This window comes from Physella acuta, unplaced genomic scaffold, assembly GCF_028476545.2.
Source record: "Physella acuta isolate Inbredline_101_S28 unplaced genomic scaffold, ASM2847654v3 ptg000829l, whole genome shotgun sequence".
Classification (NCBI taxonomy): domain Eukaryota; kingdom Metazoa; phylum Mollusca; class Gastropoda; family Physidae; genus Physella; species Physella acuta.
The window spans coordinates 192,832-210,904 of record NW_026732347.1 but is presented as its reverse complement, the minus strand read 5'-3'; the positions used below and the strand labels follow the sequence as shown (position 1 = coordinate 210,904).

General features: G+C 34.9%; 1 protein-coding gene and 1 long non-coding RNA gene across 2 annotated transcripts; one reads left to right on the top strand and one right to left on the bottom strand.

Moving 5' to 3' along the window:
- Positions 1–6,724: 6,724 nt before the first annotated feature.
- LOC131951809 (uncharacterized) lies at positions 6,725–11,866 on the bottom strand. Its single transcript, XR_009388445.1, has 5 exons — positions 11,724–11,866; positions 11,553–11,632; positions 9,600–9,680; positions 8,257–8,291; positions 6,725–6,763 (listed from the first exon to the last, which is right to left on the bottom strand). It is a non-coding gene; the product is annotated as an uncharacterized LOC131951809 (long non-coding RNA).
- Positions 11,867–12,597: 731 nt separating this feature from the next.
- On the top strand, positions 12,598–16,588 carry LOC131951800 (schistosomin). Its single transcript, XM_059314200.1, has 5 exons — positions 12,598–12,630; positions 15,068–15,201; positions 15,679–15,829; positions 15,967–16,077; positions 16,433–16,588. The coding sequence occupies exons 1-4, from the start codon at positions 12,623–12,625 to the stop codon at positions 16,067–16,069; spliced, it is 396 nt and encodes a 131-aa protein (XP_059170183.1). The 5' UTR covers positions 12,598–12,622; the 3' UTR covers positions 16,070–16,077; positions 16,433–16,588.
- The last annotated feature ends 1,485 nt before the right edge of the window (positions 16,589–18,073 follow it).

The window sequence follows — 18,073 nt, the reverse complement described above, 5'->3', positions numbered from 1 at the left end:
ACAGAGACAGGCCTCGCTTTTATAGGGCGAGAGTTGATTGCTTTTACTGAATTGCAGTTATTTGAATCAATTAAGTATTTAAATTAATTACCCCGTAATACGTCTCTCTCTCTCCCCTCCCCCCCCCCCTCCCGCAGCAGTGGGAGGAATAAACTAATTGTCATTATCCGCGTTTGTCAAATAACACGTGGGACTGTTCAATTTTTTTTATTAACTCAAAGTTATACATTTTTAAATATAACTCAGGTCGTTCATTTGATTTTTTTCCAGTTTTACTAATTGTATAAATGAATTAATAACGAAGCTTGTAAACTAAAACGTCTGTTAACTTAAAATATAGCCATTCATGTCACGAATTTACTTGTGTCTGTAAGTTTTACAAGATTATATGAATAATAATTCTTCTTTTTCTGCGTTCTTAAATTTAGTGTTGGATGAGATTCCCTCCAACACAATAAATTATACGTGTCAACTTGTTATGTATGGCACATTGGAGCTTGCTTCCATAGTCTAAGTCCGACCAAGAACAAACTACAAGACATCTATCTATAGTTGTCTCTCCTGGGTTGCTGTCCCCAGCTATCGAGCCTCTTCTGCCCGAAGGTTCGAACTCGAGACTTTTTTGTTTAGTAACCATGAGCGTTGCCGACTCGACCACGCCGACCACTGTAATAATTCGAAATGTAAAACGTAAAAATAATCGGGAAAAAAAAACAGAATACTTTTCACAGCTATTTCCAAATATGTACTGGTCAAGAATGTCAAAATTATACTTAGTTTAAAATTGGACACGGCCATTTCTCAAGAATCTGGGTTGTATTAGCATTCAATAATTATACTTAGGTTCCCTAAAAAATATCCCTTAAATATTGTGCTGAAATATTTTGATTTATCTGCATTAATATAACATTTTTTAAAAGTATTCTGATGGTCTAAATTTGTCCATGGTTCTTGTAACACAAGAAAAAAAAACTAATTGATTTTCTTACATAGTAAATCTTCAGACAGTTGTCACCACTGATTATTTTTATTTTAACACCATCCGCCACGCCTATTTATGCCACTATAGCAAATGACGCAATTGTTAACATTTTTTTCACCATTAGATGCCTCTATAGCACATGTCAACATTTGTTAAGATTTGCTCACCGGTTGATGCCGCCATTGCATATGTCAACATATGCCAACATGCGTTCATCATTAGATGCCACTATTGCATATGTCAACATCTGTTCACATGTGTTAACATTTGTTAAAAATTAAATGAAGTGAGCAGAGTGGGACTGACATCACGTGCATGTTTGGAGCTGTCTAGTAGACACGTGAGTTGACAGCCCGAGGTCATATGAAATGTCACGAGGGCCTGGAAGTCTGGCAATTAACTGAAGGTTAATGTTATTGCTCATTAATACGTATCGGAAACACAGTCATTAGGGGTCGACCATACATGACGTCATACTCGTAGGGGGGAGGGTGATTCCGTAATTTTGTGACGGTGTGTGATGAGGGAGAGGGGGGGGGGGGTGGTTCAGATGGTGTGATGTCACTTTTTTGCATTATAAAAAAGCAATGTTAGAAAATGTTTTAGCCGTTATTTCGAGTTTTAGAAAACTGTTTTAATAAATTGTAGTAGCAATTGATCACAATACTCTATGTTGACAGAATTCTGACAAGATTTTGGAAAAATATCGATGTTTTAAGAAAAATTCAACAGCAATTGTGACGGGGTTGTAGGCTGAGATGTTACGTCATTTTAGGGGGTGGGGGTCTGGTTTTTTGTGACAACGTGTGTCGGAGGGGAGGGGAGGAGGTAAAAATCGTAAAAAAAGAGTGACGTCATTTATGGATGACCCCTTAACAAGGAGACGTTCTAATTATTGGGGTCAGAAAGTGATACAATGACAGTTTTCACCAAGGCAAAAAATTTCAAAATATATAGAATGAAGTGCATTTTTGGCAGATCCATTAGTGATTAATTAGTTAAATAGTCTTTTAAGTACAAATCGACAATTATTAAAAGAGGGGGGGGGGGTGGGCGGGTGGGTGTGGGTGGTAAGTATAAAGAAAGCAATGCTACATACAATTAGAGTTTCTTCCAGGCATCTCTTCTTTCCCGAAGAAAGTCTACCGTCCCCCCCCCCCCCGAACGAGATGGATTTTATATAGCAAACATACACTTTTACTAGTGTCCCCCCCCCCCCGAAAAATGTTGACCGCCCCCCCACGAAAATTTTAAGCGCCCCCCCCCCCCCACCCCCGGAGAAAAAAGTCTGGAAGAAACACTGCATTCAATGGTTTATAAACAGACTATAGATAAACATCGTTACTCTTAAGTCTGAAATAATTAAAGCTTTTACACATACATGTATCAGTATGTCGCATATATTTAAATTTTAAGCCTATGTAGGCCGATACATAAACACATACATATATACTTTATTTCTTGGGGGGGGGGGGAGACACCACGAAGTGCCGCACCGGATGGCACCTGACCTAGCGACGCCACTGAGTGTGATTATTTGTATTTGAATCAGGTTTCCTTAAACAGCTGTACTTTCATGACAAGGAATTACATGTTTTCGTTTCTGTGGTAGATCAAGATTTAAATAGCAAATAGTACGATTATTCTCAGCCATATGGTGTTGCATAGAGGGGAATAATAGAAAAAATATAAATTTAATATCAGTTGGACTTTTTTGTTTTTTAATTATATTAAAAAGCAATAACATAATTTATAATAATAATAACATAATCTATACCAATTGAAATTCGAAAAAAATCACTACGTTTTAAATACATATAGCAATAAATAAGTGGCAATTACAATCACATGAGAAGAGCTTTGCTTTATACAGTTGATATTATTTTTACTCGTACCATGTCAAAAACCAGCTTTTAGTTATATGTCTACATCTGAGCACCAGATGAAATAAAGGCGAACAACAAGATGAGAGATTCACCCATCTTAATATCACAACTCACTTTCATAACGGGTGTTTGGTATCATAAAAACAGGAATCACAATCAAAATACCAATCATCTTCAAAACACAACTCAATACCAAAACACCAGTCACCTTCAAAACTCCAATCTCCAAAATACTAGCAATCATCAAAAAACTCATTTCTGTCAAAACATCAGTCATCATCAAAACACCAAATCGCCATAAAAGCAACATTCACCATCAAAATACCAATCACCACGTAAGCATCAGTCAACTTCAAAACTCCAATCTTCATAACACAATTCACCAGCGATACACTAATCTCTGTCAAAACACCAATCATCATCATAACATCAAACACCATCAAATCATCAGTCACCATCAAAACACCAATTACCTAAAGTTGGCGATCTAGTATGGAAACCCTCTATTTCAGACAGTGCATACGAAATTCGATCTAGCATGTATGTGTAGGCGGTCACAACCCATTACCCTTTGTGTTGTTTGACCTCTGTGGGTCAAACGTAGGGGAAACACACCGTGGGAAATGACCTGGTTTCCGGTAAGGTGAAGGTTGACTTACTTACACTTCGGGCAATGTGCTATTTTGTTTCACGTGTTTCGCCAAACGTGACGCCGGTAAGCTGCAAAGTCAGCTGATTTTATTTTGTATGAAGTCAAGAGTAGAACATTTGTTGCTTGGTTTACCATGTCTGTCATTCTCTGGGTTTGTTTGTGACAAATGGTTACCAATGAAGAAAATAATTTCAGGAGCATAAGGAATTAATAAAAAAAATTAGTAAGTTTAGTTTTTTAAAAAAACCCACAAAAACAAAACAAAAACACCGCTTGTGTAAGCGAGTGTGAGGTACGAAACCCGATATTAACTACTAATTAGTTGAGGGGAGGGTGTGTAGGAGGTGGTGTAGGGGTGGTGTAGAGGTGGTGTAGAGGTGGTGTAGGGGTGGTGTAGGGGTGGTGTAGGATGTGGTGTAGGGGTGGTGTAGAGGTGGTGTAGGGGTGGTGTAGAGGTGGTGTAGGGGTGGTGTAGGGGTGGTGTAGGGGTGGTGTAAGGGGTGGTGTAGGGGTGGTGTAAGGGGTGGTGTAGGGGTGGTGTAGGGGTGGTGTAGGGGGTGGTGTAGGGGTGGTGTAGGGGGTGGTGTAGGGGTGGTGTAGAGGTGGTGTAGGGGTGGTGTAGGGGTGGTGTAGAGGTGGTGTCTAAATTTATTCCTCATGTTACGCAGATTGATGAGTGTGAAGAACATATTCCCTTTCATGGGGAGTTCATTGATTGGTTTACGTTATATAAGTTAAAGCCTATGTTTAATGTTCATCTTGTCTTTTATTTCTAATACTTCCAGCATATAGCTTTAATAAGGTTCAACGAAACAATTAGCTTTTTACTTTTTAGTGTAGTTTATATTGTTGATTTTTTTCCCCTTAAAAAACAAATTTGATGTTAGATGTACTAAAGTATGGAACCATCAAATATGATCTGCCAAGAAAGTTGTATTGAAATGGGAATGGTGGTGGTGTGAAAAACCACCAAACATTTATATTGTTAATATAAAAATGTACCGTTTGATCTGAAAACTCCTGCCGTGTTAGTCTAATGTCAAGGTCACGTCATGTAGAGCAGTCATGTGATGACGTGAGACACGCTCTACTGGATCACGTGCCTGTTTCAGCTAAATTTCCTGGCATCCTTACCGGGTAATGCCGTTGGTCTAGGTGAGCACTGCGCCGTTTACTAGACGGTTCGTTTATAGTACAGGACTGGGTTTTGTTATACATGGGCCTATGTTATGTTATTTTATCTCACCAGTAGTTAGTGTATGGGGGTGCTGGAAAAAAGAAATATGCATGGAAAAATGAATGATAATATAACACTTTCTTTTGGACAAATATGAGCCAAATCTTGTGTTTCAATAAATTAAAAAAAAACTTTTCATTTAGTATCACTGCTATTTGATAAAACACAGACAAAGTACAACCTTTAAGCTATGTCTTTTTCTTTGTTTAACAATGCAATGATTCGGTATTTCAATAAAATACAAAATAACATCCGTTTGATACAACTTTTAGAACGTACATCACTTTTTACTTTCTCGTATATACGAAGTATAGAGAAAGTCTTGTAATCGTGCAAAAAAAAAATCGAGATTTTTACAAATCGCGACGTTTTACACCTCACTGATACGGAAAAACATAATTTTGCAATCTTGTCCGTATGTCTGTGTGTCTGTCTGTGTGTCTGTCTGTGTGTCTGTCTGTCTGTCTGTCCGTGTGTAAACACGATAATTTGAGTACCGTTACAGCTAGGTTGATGAAATTTCATATATAAGTATTTTATCAAAATCGTAGAATCACTTTACCCAAATCTTACACGATCTCTACAAAAGTTCAATATCCATCACCATGTTGTATTTGGCATTATTGGAAAACTGGATGTTCATGTATTTGTTTTTTGTATTTTCCTTCATTTGAGAAACAACCAAAGCTTACAGTGAGATTTACAAATTACTCAAAAAACGGTATTTTCTTGACCAGGTTTTTGCTACCGATTACTGTTTTTCTCATTTAGCAGTTATAGCACTCAAAAGCTTACTACATTTATTTTACTAATGATCCCACCGTATTTTTATTATTTGTTTTTCGTGTAATAATAAAACAAATCACGAGATAATTGTAATTGCTTTTACAGAAAAAACATTATGATAAAAAATATACAAATTTAAAAACTTTCGTATACTAAAAAGAGTGCAATTTTTCTGAACAGTAACTTCATAAAAAAAATGTCGGAACAAAAGTTTAAATATATACTGAAACATGAGCAGCCTAATTTGATTGCTATAAGAGCATACATAAAAGAAGCCGTAGTGTTTTAGTAGTGCTGAAAACTTTTAAATGGCGGACGTTTTTTCGGGGTTCTATGACAACCGAAGTAGTTTTTTATTGTGTATTACTTACTTTCATGTGCCACACTTGATATAAGTAATCTAAAGGCTGAAGACCTTTAATTGTAAAGAAAAAAAAAGACGCGCATATACGTTTAGCATTGGAAACTGTTAAGAACCGTAAATTCTACTACTATTAAACACCGTTTCTACGTTTCATAAAGATTTCTCTCATATGGAAGAATGTACCAATTTCCATCCCCCTCATCCCCTGCACGCTAGTCAATCAATGGCCACGTTTATAATCCATAGGCTTTAACGAGTTCATTAGACTTTACATCGGACTGTAGACGACACATGTGTTAATAAGTAGGCCTACGTCATTTGCTCCGTGTAGACTTTACTAACATTGGATGTTAATACCAGATGTGATGGTTGATAAGTATTGATTTAGTTTATACACTAATAACCATTTATTATACACCCCGAAACATGTTAAGTAGATTTAATTTTTTTTTTGTGGTTTGTATCCAGCTTGCAAAATAGATTTAACAGCACTTTGGAATATTTAGAATAAGAAAAATTAAAGTTTTATATTTCATATAAAAGTATTTAATTGGGAAATAAAGTTTTACTTCCTTGAACTTTGATGCAATTTTAAAATCTTACACAACCGATGTTTTTTATTTGTTAAGTAGTTAACAGGCTGCTTTAATCATTTCATATTTGCACAGCTATTGTTAACACAACAGTCGTGTGAACCTTGGTCCTATTTCTAAAACATGAGCCTACTTGTAAACTTAGTTATGAAAATTGTGAACTAACTCGCTTTTATAAAATTAAGAATAAAGTAAAAATAGTACAAAGGAAAGAAAACCATATGTTCTTGCAAACCAATTTTATTTCATTGTTCAGCTTTACACTGTAAAAAAAAAATTCAGTGGTCTCATTTTATATCATTTTATAAGAAGTTCATCTAAATTTAAAGCTAATTACTTATCCATAGCTATTTACGTGAATAGTGAACATGGGAATGGGGATGAATGGGAGTGAATGTTGTTTGTGCTGTGTACTATGTCCCGTTCCTCCCTGTTCAATCCTCGTGCGGTCAGCTGTGTCAGTCACTTAATCATATTTCGGTTTGTACCCGTTTATGTACGTGTGTACGGTGTTAGTACATGAATTGCTTGCCTCAGTTCAGTTAGTTACGGCTATAGCGTTAGTTAAGTTTAATACAGTTGTTCTATAGCCACTATATCTTACTTTCTTGTACTAGTTTGTTAGTATTTAGAATAGACTGTGCTTGCGTAGATAGTATAAATAGTATTAGTCTTTTTTTTTAATGTTAACGGCGCTTGTTTTATTTAGCCCCGTGTTTTTGTAAGCCGTCTGTGGTGGTTTGTCTTATATGTTGTGTGCCGCACTTGATTACTCGTAACGGAGTATCAGTGTGTTCACAACAACGTGTATATACATATATCTGTTTTCTTCTGTTTGTTGTTTTTAATTTAGTTTGATGTAATTTTTCTTTTCTATAGAAATAACATTATCTGCCTTAGTCATTAACATAAAGTATAAACTCGAAGACAGTCTAATAATAAAAACGATTAATTATTTTAGCATCTAGTAACATTTTAGAGGGAAATAAAAGAAAATACACTCATGTACACAAAAAAAACGTATTGACAAATATAGATGACGAGCCGACCCTTGGCGTAGCATACGCCGCTATTTAGTTGTTTTATTTTCTACTTTTCAGTACTTAATAATTTGTGGACACTACTAATGTTGCGAATGAAAATATTTTGATTTGAAACACTACCAGTAACTTGTAAAGGACGATTATCCTCATCCTCTCTCCCTCCCCCGCCCCCGTGAAGCAACCGCCCGTAACGACAGTTCACAGACGACAATGAATAGATCAAGCAGAACTTGTTACCTCCCCTTAAATTCAAATCCTTTAAAATCCACGTTATCTGCCCCTAATAACCGTCACTATTTCGACCGGGCTCTACGATTGTAAACATTTAACGTGAACCACAGCTCACCAGACTAGTGGGGGTGGGGGTGATAGCAATATAGTCTATTCCGCATGCCGAGAGAGCGAGGGGGGGGGGGGGCTGGTCGGCATGCGTACGTGATGTTGTTGACCCGCATGGTCCCCACGTAGAGAATTTTATAAATAAATAAATAAATAAATAAATAAATATATATATATATATATATATATATATATATATATATATATATATATATATATATATATATATATATATATATATATATATAATACAAGATACCTAAGTAAAAGACTAATACTTTGTCGAACAAAGTAAGAAATTGTAATCGGTTATTTTTAGATTGAAACATTCATGTTTCAACCGTCACAAATATAAAAAAAATGCTATGACATACGGAATTTTAAGTGACAATCTCCTTCATCTGGAAATCTAAATAAAGAAGAAATCAAATGAAACTATAATAATTGCTATGATATGAAAATTAACTATGTTTTTATTGTTACTGTTTAGTCGTTTTATTACCTACGAGCCAACCCGCGGCGTAGCATTCGCCGCTATATAATTGTTTTATTTCTTCTTTCCAGTAACTCATAATTTGTGATTCGACACTACCAACGCTGCGACTGAAAATATTTGCTTTAAAACACTATCAGTAGCCAGAAAGGGACGATAACCCCCATCCTCCCTTCCCCTCATCATTATCCCGCCCCCCTCCCCCATGAAAGCAGCCTCCTCTTAGCTACCTCCACTAAGTTTTACATCGTTTTAAAAAAAACATTATCTTTTCCTAATAGCCGTTACTAATTCGACCTGGCTCTAAGCTTGTAAACATTTAGCGTGAACCACAGCACACCATCCTCTTGGGGGGAGGGTGGGTGGTAGCGATATGACTAGAGTGGAAGGTAGGGGCTGCTAGGCGAGCTTACGTGGTAGTGGCGGTGTCCCGCATCGTCCCAAAGTAAATAATTATATATATATATATATATTATATTATATATATATATATATATATATATATATATATATATATATACATATATATATATATATATATATATATATATATATATATATATATATATATATATATATATATATATATATATATATATATATAATTATATATATATATATATATGTAGCTGTTTGTCATTGTATCTTTATTACTTCTTCTCTCATGCCGTAACCCTTTACATTTTCACTTCATTATGATATGCTTTTGGACGTATATAAAATTGACATTTAATAGGCTAATGCCAACTTCGTGTAATGATCATCATTAAAACGACATTTGCGAGAATAATTCTCAAATCATGAGAGTTGATATTACTGATTTTAGCGTTTTGTTTTTTACTCTAAATAAAATTATTTATAAAATGAGCATTTTATTTGTCACTTTATAAATAGTTCCCAACTTCATCTCTCGTGTAATTAGTTAATCTAAATTATATGGGGCAGTATGGCCGAAGAGACGGGCTTTGGAATGCTAACCCGAAGATCCAGAATTCGAATATGAGTTCAAGTCCGTAGGACGTCTTTGAGGTATTTCACATTAGGGAAAATAAAGTCAGTTTAGCATAGTGCACACCTCACTATCGACTCATATAACGATGTCACCTGAAACATGTGAACTCTTCTTCACCTGCCCCATCATTAAAATTTATTAAAGTTCATGTTTAATGTTTAGAATGGAATCAATATTTATTTCTTAATGGATACAAAATTAAAGTGTTTTACCCTTTACGTCGCTCACAATGGAAGTCAGGACAACAGTATTTACCAGTATTAGGGTCACAAGTACCAATCTTTGTACAGTTACTGTTTGTAGAAAAAAAAATTCATAAAAAACGTTTTAATAACAAGCTTTTATGTAATAATGCACTAAAAAGTAGAAAATAAATTATAGACTACTATTTAAATTACTATAAAGAAAAGCGTGGGGCACTTTAGTACTTTAGTACTTATTGGATACCATTACTAATATTTGAGAAGAGACCCATATTATAAAAGCTTCAAAAGAAGATATTTGTTTTGCGTTTAGAGATACATTTTAATTTAATTTCATTAAGCCTAATTTGTTTCATTTTATCAAGACAAACTTTTATTGGTTGTTTAGAAACACCATTATCGATCATTTGATAACCTCTCTTAATCGTCATTTTTATTCAAAACTTTGCCAAAAAAAAAAAATTGAATGACATTTAAGACTTTCTCAAACCGAATGACGTCAAGTTTATATACATTTTGTTTGAGAAAACTTAATGCTAATATACTTTTTAAAACAAATTCATAAAAAACGTTTTAATAACAAGCTTTTATGTAATGATGCACTAAAATTAGAAAATAAATTATAGACTACTATTTAAATAACTATAAAGAAAAGCGTGGGTCACTTTAGTATCTATTGGATACCTTTACTAATGTTAAGGAAGACACCCACGCTTTTCTTTATAGTTATTTAAATAGTAGTCTATAATTTATTTTCTAATTTTAGTGCATCATTACATAAAAGCTTGTTATTAAAACGTTTTTTATGAATTTTTTTTTCAGTACTTTACATGTTTTATCTACAATAGAGTTACATGACTAAAAACCATTGCGCGCCTACTGCATATCACGTTCAGTAGGCGCGCAATGGTTTTTGAACGCAGCCATTACGTGGTCGTGATGGCGCAGCTATTGATGACGCGTGTGGTGTGGTTGGCTAGACATGCCTACTAATTCGGTCCAAATTTTAATTAATTCATAAAAAATCAATTAGGCATCCAATTAAGTCAAATTTAGTTTCAGATTGCATTGTCTTCATGTCGTGACCCACGTGCCAACTGTGAATCGTGTCGGTCAAGTAGAACTGTCCGAATTTTCACTCCTGCGTTTCCGTCTAGACTGACGACAGACAGAGGAAGTGAGTTAAATAAAAGCTCGTAAAAAAATTCATAAAAAACGTTTTAATAACAAGCTTTTATGTAATGATGCACTAAAAAGTAGAAAATAAATTATAGACTACTATTTAAATAACTATAAAGAAAAGCGTGGGTCACTTTAGTATCTATTGGATACCTTTACTAATGTTAAGGAAGACACCCACGCTTTTCTTTATAGTTATTTAAATAGTAGTCTATAATTTATTTTCTACTTTTTAGTGCATCATTACATAAAAGCTTGTTATTAAAACGTTTTTTATGAATTTTTTTTCAGTACTTTACATGTTTTATCTACAATAGAGTTACATGACTAAAAACCATTGCGCGCCAGTAGAATATCACGTTCAGTAGGCGCGCAATGGTTTTTGAACGCAGCCATTACGTGGTCGTGATGGCGCAGCTATTGATGACGCGTGTGGTGTGGTTGGCTAGACATGCCTACTAATTCGGTCCAAATTTTAATTAATTCATAAAAAATCAATTAGGCATCCAATTAAGTCAAATTTAGTTTCAGATTGCATTGTCTTCATGTCTTGACCCACGTGCCAACTGTGAATCGTGTCGGTCAAGTAGAACTGTCCGAATTTTCACTCCTGCGTTTCCGTCTAGACTGACGACAGACTGACGACTTACGACAGAGGAAGTGAGTTAAATAAAAGCTTGTAAAAACTACTAAAACGCTTAAAATAACACTGATAGCTTGCAAACATGACAACGTCTTTAAAAGCTTTCATGTAGCTTTCATCTTTTAAATAAAATCACCTACCTGTCTGATAATACAACAATATTGGCAAGACTCATCATAAGAAGAAAAACTGCTATTTTCATTTTTATCATTTGCATCGGCTGTAACCAATTTAGAAAAAAATAAAGAATTCATTTATGTACGTTGTAATAAGACGAATAGAAACGTTCATAATAAAATTATATTGCTTACTTGGCGTATGGAGAAGAGGTCTACTTCAAGTCGATTACTTGCAATGTGCTATACGAAGTATGGCTGGATCAACGACCACTTATTATACCTTAGGTAATTTTAAATTAACCCACATTGGTTGATGGGATCAATTTCAATTTGTTGAATTCAAAACGTACAGTATAATCCTCTGTTGTAAATCAAGCTCAAGATAATCAGAAAATGGTTCTTGACTGTGAATGTTGACGATGGTAATTTTAGCAATCTGTCACAAGTGATAATGACGTACCAGCAGTTTAGATTAAATTTACTTACACCTGTTTTATATTGGACTTTAAGTATTGATGGTGCTGTACACTTACCTATGATACAGAGACAACACGTAAGCTTGTTGTATATGTTAAATACTATAATGGGACGAAACTCACAGTTAGAGTGTTAGTAATAATAGGATGAAAGAAGTCTATGTTATAGTGTAGATTGGGAAATAATTTGATGGTAGCAGATACGTAGCGGAGGTAGCGTATAAGAAATATATATTACGTACGCGTAACGTGAGTGTAGGTCATGGTAGCATAAATTGAATGTACGTGACCGTAGCATACAATGAGTGTAGATGGTGGTAGCATACATTGAGTTTACATCTATGCTACCCGTGTTCATATATTACAAAATACATGTATTGGCATGTGTTTAAGTTAGAATATAGGTAGGTCAAACGCCTGCATTTCCCGTAGCAGTGTTAACTATCTGCGAATGGTACACGTAATTTGAATAGGTAGTTTCGTATACAGAATCGATTTCAGTAGCCCCCCCCTCCCCCTATCCCTAGTGAATGGCGCTCGTTAAAACGAATATAGACGACATATTGCTCATTGTGAAACCCGGAGCGAGTTATATGACCGCCGAGGCGCCGGTTGATGCTCCTGTGTGTATAATTTATTTTCTCATTTTTAGTGCATTATTACATAAAAGCTTGTTTTTAAAACTTTAAAATTTTCAAGCTTTTATTTAATTCACTTCCTCTGTCTGTCTAGATCGAAACGGCCGAGTGAAATTGCAGGCACTTCTACCTGACAGATACGGTTCGTAGTTGGTACGTAGGTCAAGACATGAAGAGAATGCAACATGACATTAAATTTTACTTAATTGGATGCCTAATTAATTTTTTATGAATGAATTAAAATTTTGCCCGAATTAGTAGGCAGTTCTATCCACACGCGTCGTAATGACAAAAGCGCGTCATCACGTTCAATAGGTACACAATGGTTTTTAGTCATGTAACTCTAATGTAAATAAAAACATGTAAAGTACTAAAAATAATTTTATAAAAAAAAACGTTTTAATAACAAGCTTTTATGTAATAAGGCACTAAAAACATTTTATGAAATGTTTTAATAGTTTAAGTTAAGACAGTTTAAGTAATTAATAATGAATTAATATCATATCTAAATAGCAATGTGCCATCTACCCTTGTGTTATCTATACTAATAGTTTCGCTGTCTCTCTATCTATCTATCTGTCTGACAAGAACGCTCTAGAGAAAACACAAGGAATTTAAAAACCTGCACAGTAATTCGAAAAACGAAATATGACGTCGACACATTTAGCGTCGAGTAGAACATAATCTCAAACCAGAGAGTGCACACAGTAATGTAATGACGTCATTGAAACATTGAAAATAAACCGGTAGTGATCTCCCCTAAACTTTCTCGAATATTCTTATATAAAACAACAGGGGATGGTAACTGGGGATATAGTTATGATTTTTAATCCATTTTAAATACTTAAACTTTTAAAAATAGAATAGAATCTCATAAAAAAAAACATTGCGCACCAAGCAAACGCCGAATAAAAACGCGTATAATAGTGCGCAATATTATTAGTACTTTAAAAATTTACATTAGTTTTTTGAGAAATCGGAAGTAGCGTAAATTACTACTTCCAGTCGACGGAAATTACTCAAAATTTAACAGAAGGTAGAGAATTAGATCTTTTACTTACATGTGAAATTTCATTTATCTATCTGAAATAGTACTCAAGTTATAGGCTTTTGAAAAATTCAAAGTAGAAAAAGTACCACTTCCGGTTATCCGAAATCGCTCAAAAGTTGATACGGATCTACGATTTTGATAAAATACTTGTATATGAAATTTCATCAATCTAGCTGTAACGGTACTCAAGTTATCGTGTTTACACACGGACACACACACACACAGACACACACACAGACACACAGACATACGGACAAGATTGCAAAATTATGTTTTTCCGTATCAGTGAGATGTAAAACGTCGAGATTTGCAAAAATCTCGATTTTTTTTTTTTGCACGATTACAAGACTTTCTCTATACTTCGTATATACGAGAAAGTAAAAAGGAAATGTTGTCTAATCTAAATGGTTTGCGTGAAGAGTTTCTTGCATACAATTCTTCGGGTAGGGGCGAAGCCCCACCCCCGCGTAAGAACGTCTGAGGGGGGTGGGGGTGGGGGGGGGGGGTTGAGTGGGGGGGTGGTTTTAATTTAGACTTTTTCCTCCCCGGAGAGGGGTGGGGGGTACTTGAAATTTTCGGGGGCGGGGGTAGAATTTTCGGGGAGGGGGCGGACACTGGAAAAAGTATATAATTATATTTTGTTGAATGGGACGGTAGACATGCTTTTTTTGGGGGGGGGGGGTGGGGGGTGGGGGGGGGGTGGTGTGTGTGTGTGTGTGGGGGGGTGGGGGTGAGTGGGGGGTGGTTTTAATTTAGACTTTTTCCTCCCCGGAGAGGGGTGAGGGTACTTGAAATTTTCGGGGGCGGGTGTAGAATTTTCGGGGAGGGGGCGGACACTGGAAAAAGTATATAATTATATTTCGTTGAATGGGACGGTAGACATGTTTTTTTTGGGGGGGGGGGGGGGGGGTGGGGGTGGGGGGTGGTGTGTGTGTGGGGTGGTGTGTGTAGGGGTGGGGGTGGGGGGGGTGGTGTGTGGGGGGGGGTGGTGTGTGGGGGGGGTGGGGGGTTGGGGTGGTGTGGGTGGGGGTGTGGGTGGGGGTGGGGGTGGTGTGTGTGGGGGGGGGGGTGGTTTTTGTTTAGAGAAAAGAGACAGCACTATCAACCTAGCGCCCGGTGTATCCTTCCTCAACGGGCCATTTTTCTCGTACAAGAATAATCGAGAAAGTTAAGGGGAAGTTACTCCCGGTTTATTACACTGTCATCTCCTAAACACGCTAACTTCTGAATAACAGGATGTTGTTGTTTTCTTTTTAACCAACTCCTGAGTGTACCACTGCTAATCGCAAGCTAATTAACTCATAAATTCATTGTATTAATTAATAATATCTAATTAATTATAATGACTATAATTATATTGGTAAATACTAGACTCTGGCTATATAAAGAGCCAACTCCCAGTCACAACTCACCAGACCCACCAACTAAACAACCGTGTTGTAGCTACATCAGCAGATATTTCAAGATGTTCAAGGAAATCTTCCTGCTCTCTGTTATTGCCTGTGGTAAGTTTTTGTTTTTGATTTTAGATATTTTTTATCGTAATTTTAGACGGAATCTTATAAAAAAATTAAACCTAAATAATTATTTAATAAATAAAGTAGGCAATATAAAGATAACGGATGTGGCCTTAAGTTGTCCGACGAAATTTGCGTAAAGCTTTTCTTGTGTTAGACTTGCAATTTTTTAAAACCTTAGCGGGATAGTTTTTATTTGATGTAATGCAGAAAAAAGCTAATAAGTTATAAAGTGCAGGCTTAAACAGCGACTATTTAATAATCCCCTTTCACGGGAAATCGGCTTTAGATAAACAAAACACGGATTATAACTTTGTTTTGTTGTATAACTGGGCTAGTACGGTTGGGCATGTTTCTTCAATAGACATATTATGTAGCCGTCTAACGTATGATATCATGAATGTCATGTAACCGTCCATCGTATAATGTGGTAAAAAATTTAACTCTTAATCTTACATTTTCCAGCCGTCCTGGCAACAGAAAACTACTGGTGCCCTAAGTCAGGCGACGCATTCCAATGTTTCGAGTCAGCTAAACAAGCCAGATTTTGTTTGTCTAATGGCCAGGAGACAAAAACTATTTGCGGCAAATGCAGGAAGAAGTTCGAATTTTGCAGGTGGGTTCAGCTGGGTTTTTGTTTCTTAGTTAGACTGTTCATGAACAGTATGTGATCTTCAACTATCGCTTGCTCTATAAACGTATCAAATAACTTTGTGTATAGAGCCTAACCAATGTCCTAACTGTATCCCCCAGAAACGGCATGAAATCCTCCACCAGACCAGATGTTGACTGTGGCCCAAGTTGGCAGAGTACACCATGTACAGATGACATCTCCGAGGTTCCTACCGTTTTCTAATCACACAGGTAGGTTTTAGAACGAGTTATGACAAATTTTAAACGAACGGCTGTTTTCTTTACATGCTTAAATAAAATATTTTAAAAACTTTTTACTTTTTTTTATCCTATTGTTTATTTCTTGATTAATAACTACCATAATAACTTTCAATAAGTTTTTATTAGGTGAATCGAATCTTAGCCACATTTTAAAAATATTATTTTTTTAACAATGTTCATTGTTCATGTAAACCAATATTACAATAATGTGTGAATAAAAGTTTATTTACTTGTTTATTCTACCATGTTTGCCCAACAAATTCTCACGTTCTACACTAAAGTACGTGTTCATCTCTAACAGATGTTCCCTTTAATTTCTCCGCAGTTTATCGTAGAGTTCAACATGTGATAGATCTCCAAACGTCATCACCATACAGAAATATCACTGTCAAGTTTCATAACGTACTCAGCCAATGTTCAATGTTTTTATCATATTCTTTGTTTATGTTATAGCAATCGCTTAATTTATTATCTTAATAAATATTTGAAAAATTAATTATTTTTCTTTGTTTTTTTCTGCTTTACGTGTACGCAATTACATTAGAAAGGCTTTAATATTATTTTTGGAGAAATTTTTTGAAATGTAAAAAAAAGTAATTTTTATTCACTTATTTTTAAACTTTAAATGGTATGTTACAACAAACAAAAATGTTGTTAAAGGAATAATGGTTGTTTATGAAACATTTTATTTCAAAATTCTAATCTAATTTTAAATTTTATTTGACAAAATAAAAAGTAAAAATTTAAAAGAAATAACATTTGCAGAGAATTAAACGTAGTATAAAAGTAAATAAAAGTAAGGCAATGTCACGGCTTCATTGCGCCCTTGATATTTTAAATTAAAATGTTAGCAAAAAATACAAGAATCAATCAATCAATTAATTAATCAATCAATTAATCAGTCAATCAATCATCAATCATTCAATCGATCGATTACTTTATCAATTAACTGATTGATCGCGATCAATTAACCAATCAAACTATCAATCGAACGATAGTCGTCAATCGATCAACAACAAAAATCAATAGCGATTAATCAAACAATCACATATACAATCAAATGATCACTCATACTGCCTCCGTAGTTAATTAATCAATTAATTGATTGATATCAAGCTTAATAAGGAAGAAAAATATTGTATTAAAAATTGCTTTCGTCTACCTGCATGGGATCAGCAAAATCAACACGAGTAATTTTTATCTTTATCAAAACCTTATTATACAGCTAAAAACTTTGCTGTTCGTAACTTCAATGTCCTGCGCTGATCTGAAAAAATATTTACGAGTTTAGTATCGCCTTTGTCTATGGTAGGTTCAAAACGATGCAAAATTACCTAAAAAGATAATGTTTTTGGTTCATAGTGTTGTCGTATGATCAAAAGTGCTAACAAATTTTAGAGGAAAAGTTGGAATTTTTGTAGCACATTAAAAAAATTAATGATTCTGGAAAATTAATCTCTAATAGGGACCCTTGAAAAAAGACTTTACACATCATGGGGGGGGGGGGGGGTGGTATTCGAGTGTGGTATTAACTGTGAAAAAAAGACATCAAATTTTAACGTCTTTTGTGATTTAAAATATGATTGAAATTACAGATAAGAATCAAATATTGTACTTTGTTAGCGTGTTAAGTAAGAATATAGGTACTAAGCGAACTTAATAGTTAAAGTAGAAAAAGAATCCTAATTACTTCCACTTTTTAAAAGTTAACAAATATTATTGTTACTACAAAAGTGCTTTTGTTAAAATTCAGTTCTCGAGTCAATGTCCTGAAATTTGTAACATCCTTTAAAATGGGATCATTTTGCATAGATCCAATCAACGATGTCACATCATTGTCATTACGAAGGTGTTTTTTTTTCGCCTGTTTTTCAAAACTTTACCTTCTAAAATTCTATCTTTGACGTCATCACTTTTAACAACCAATTTATTATTAAAAACTAAAATAGTTAACTCATTACGATTC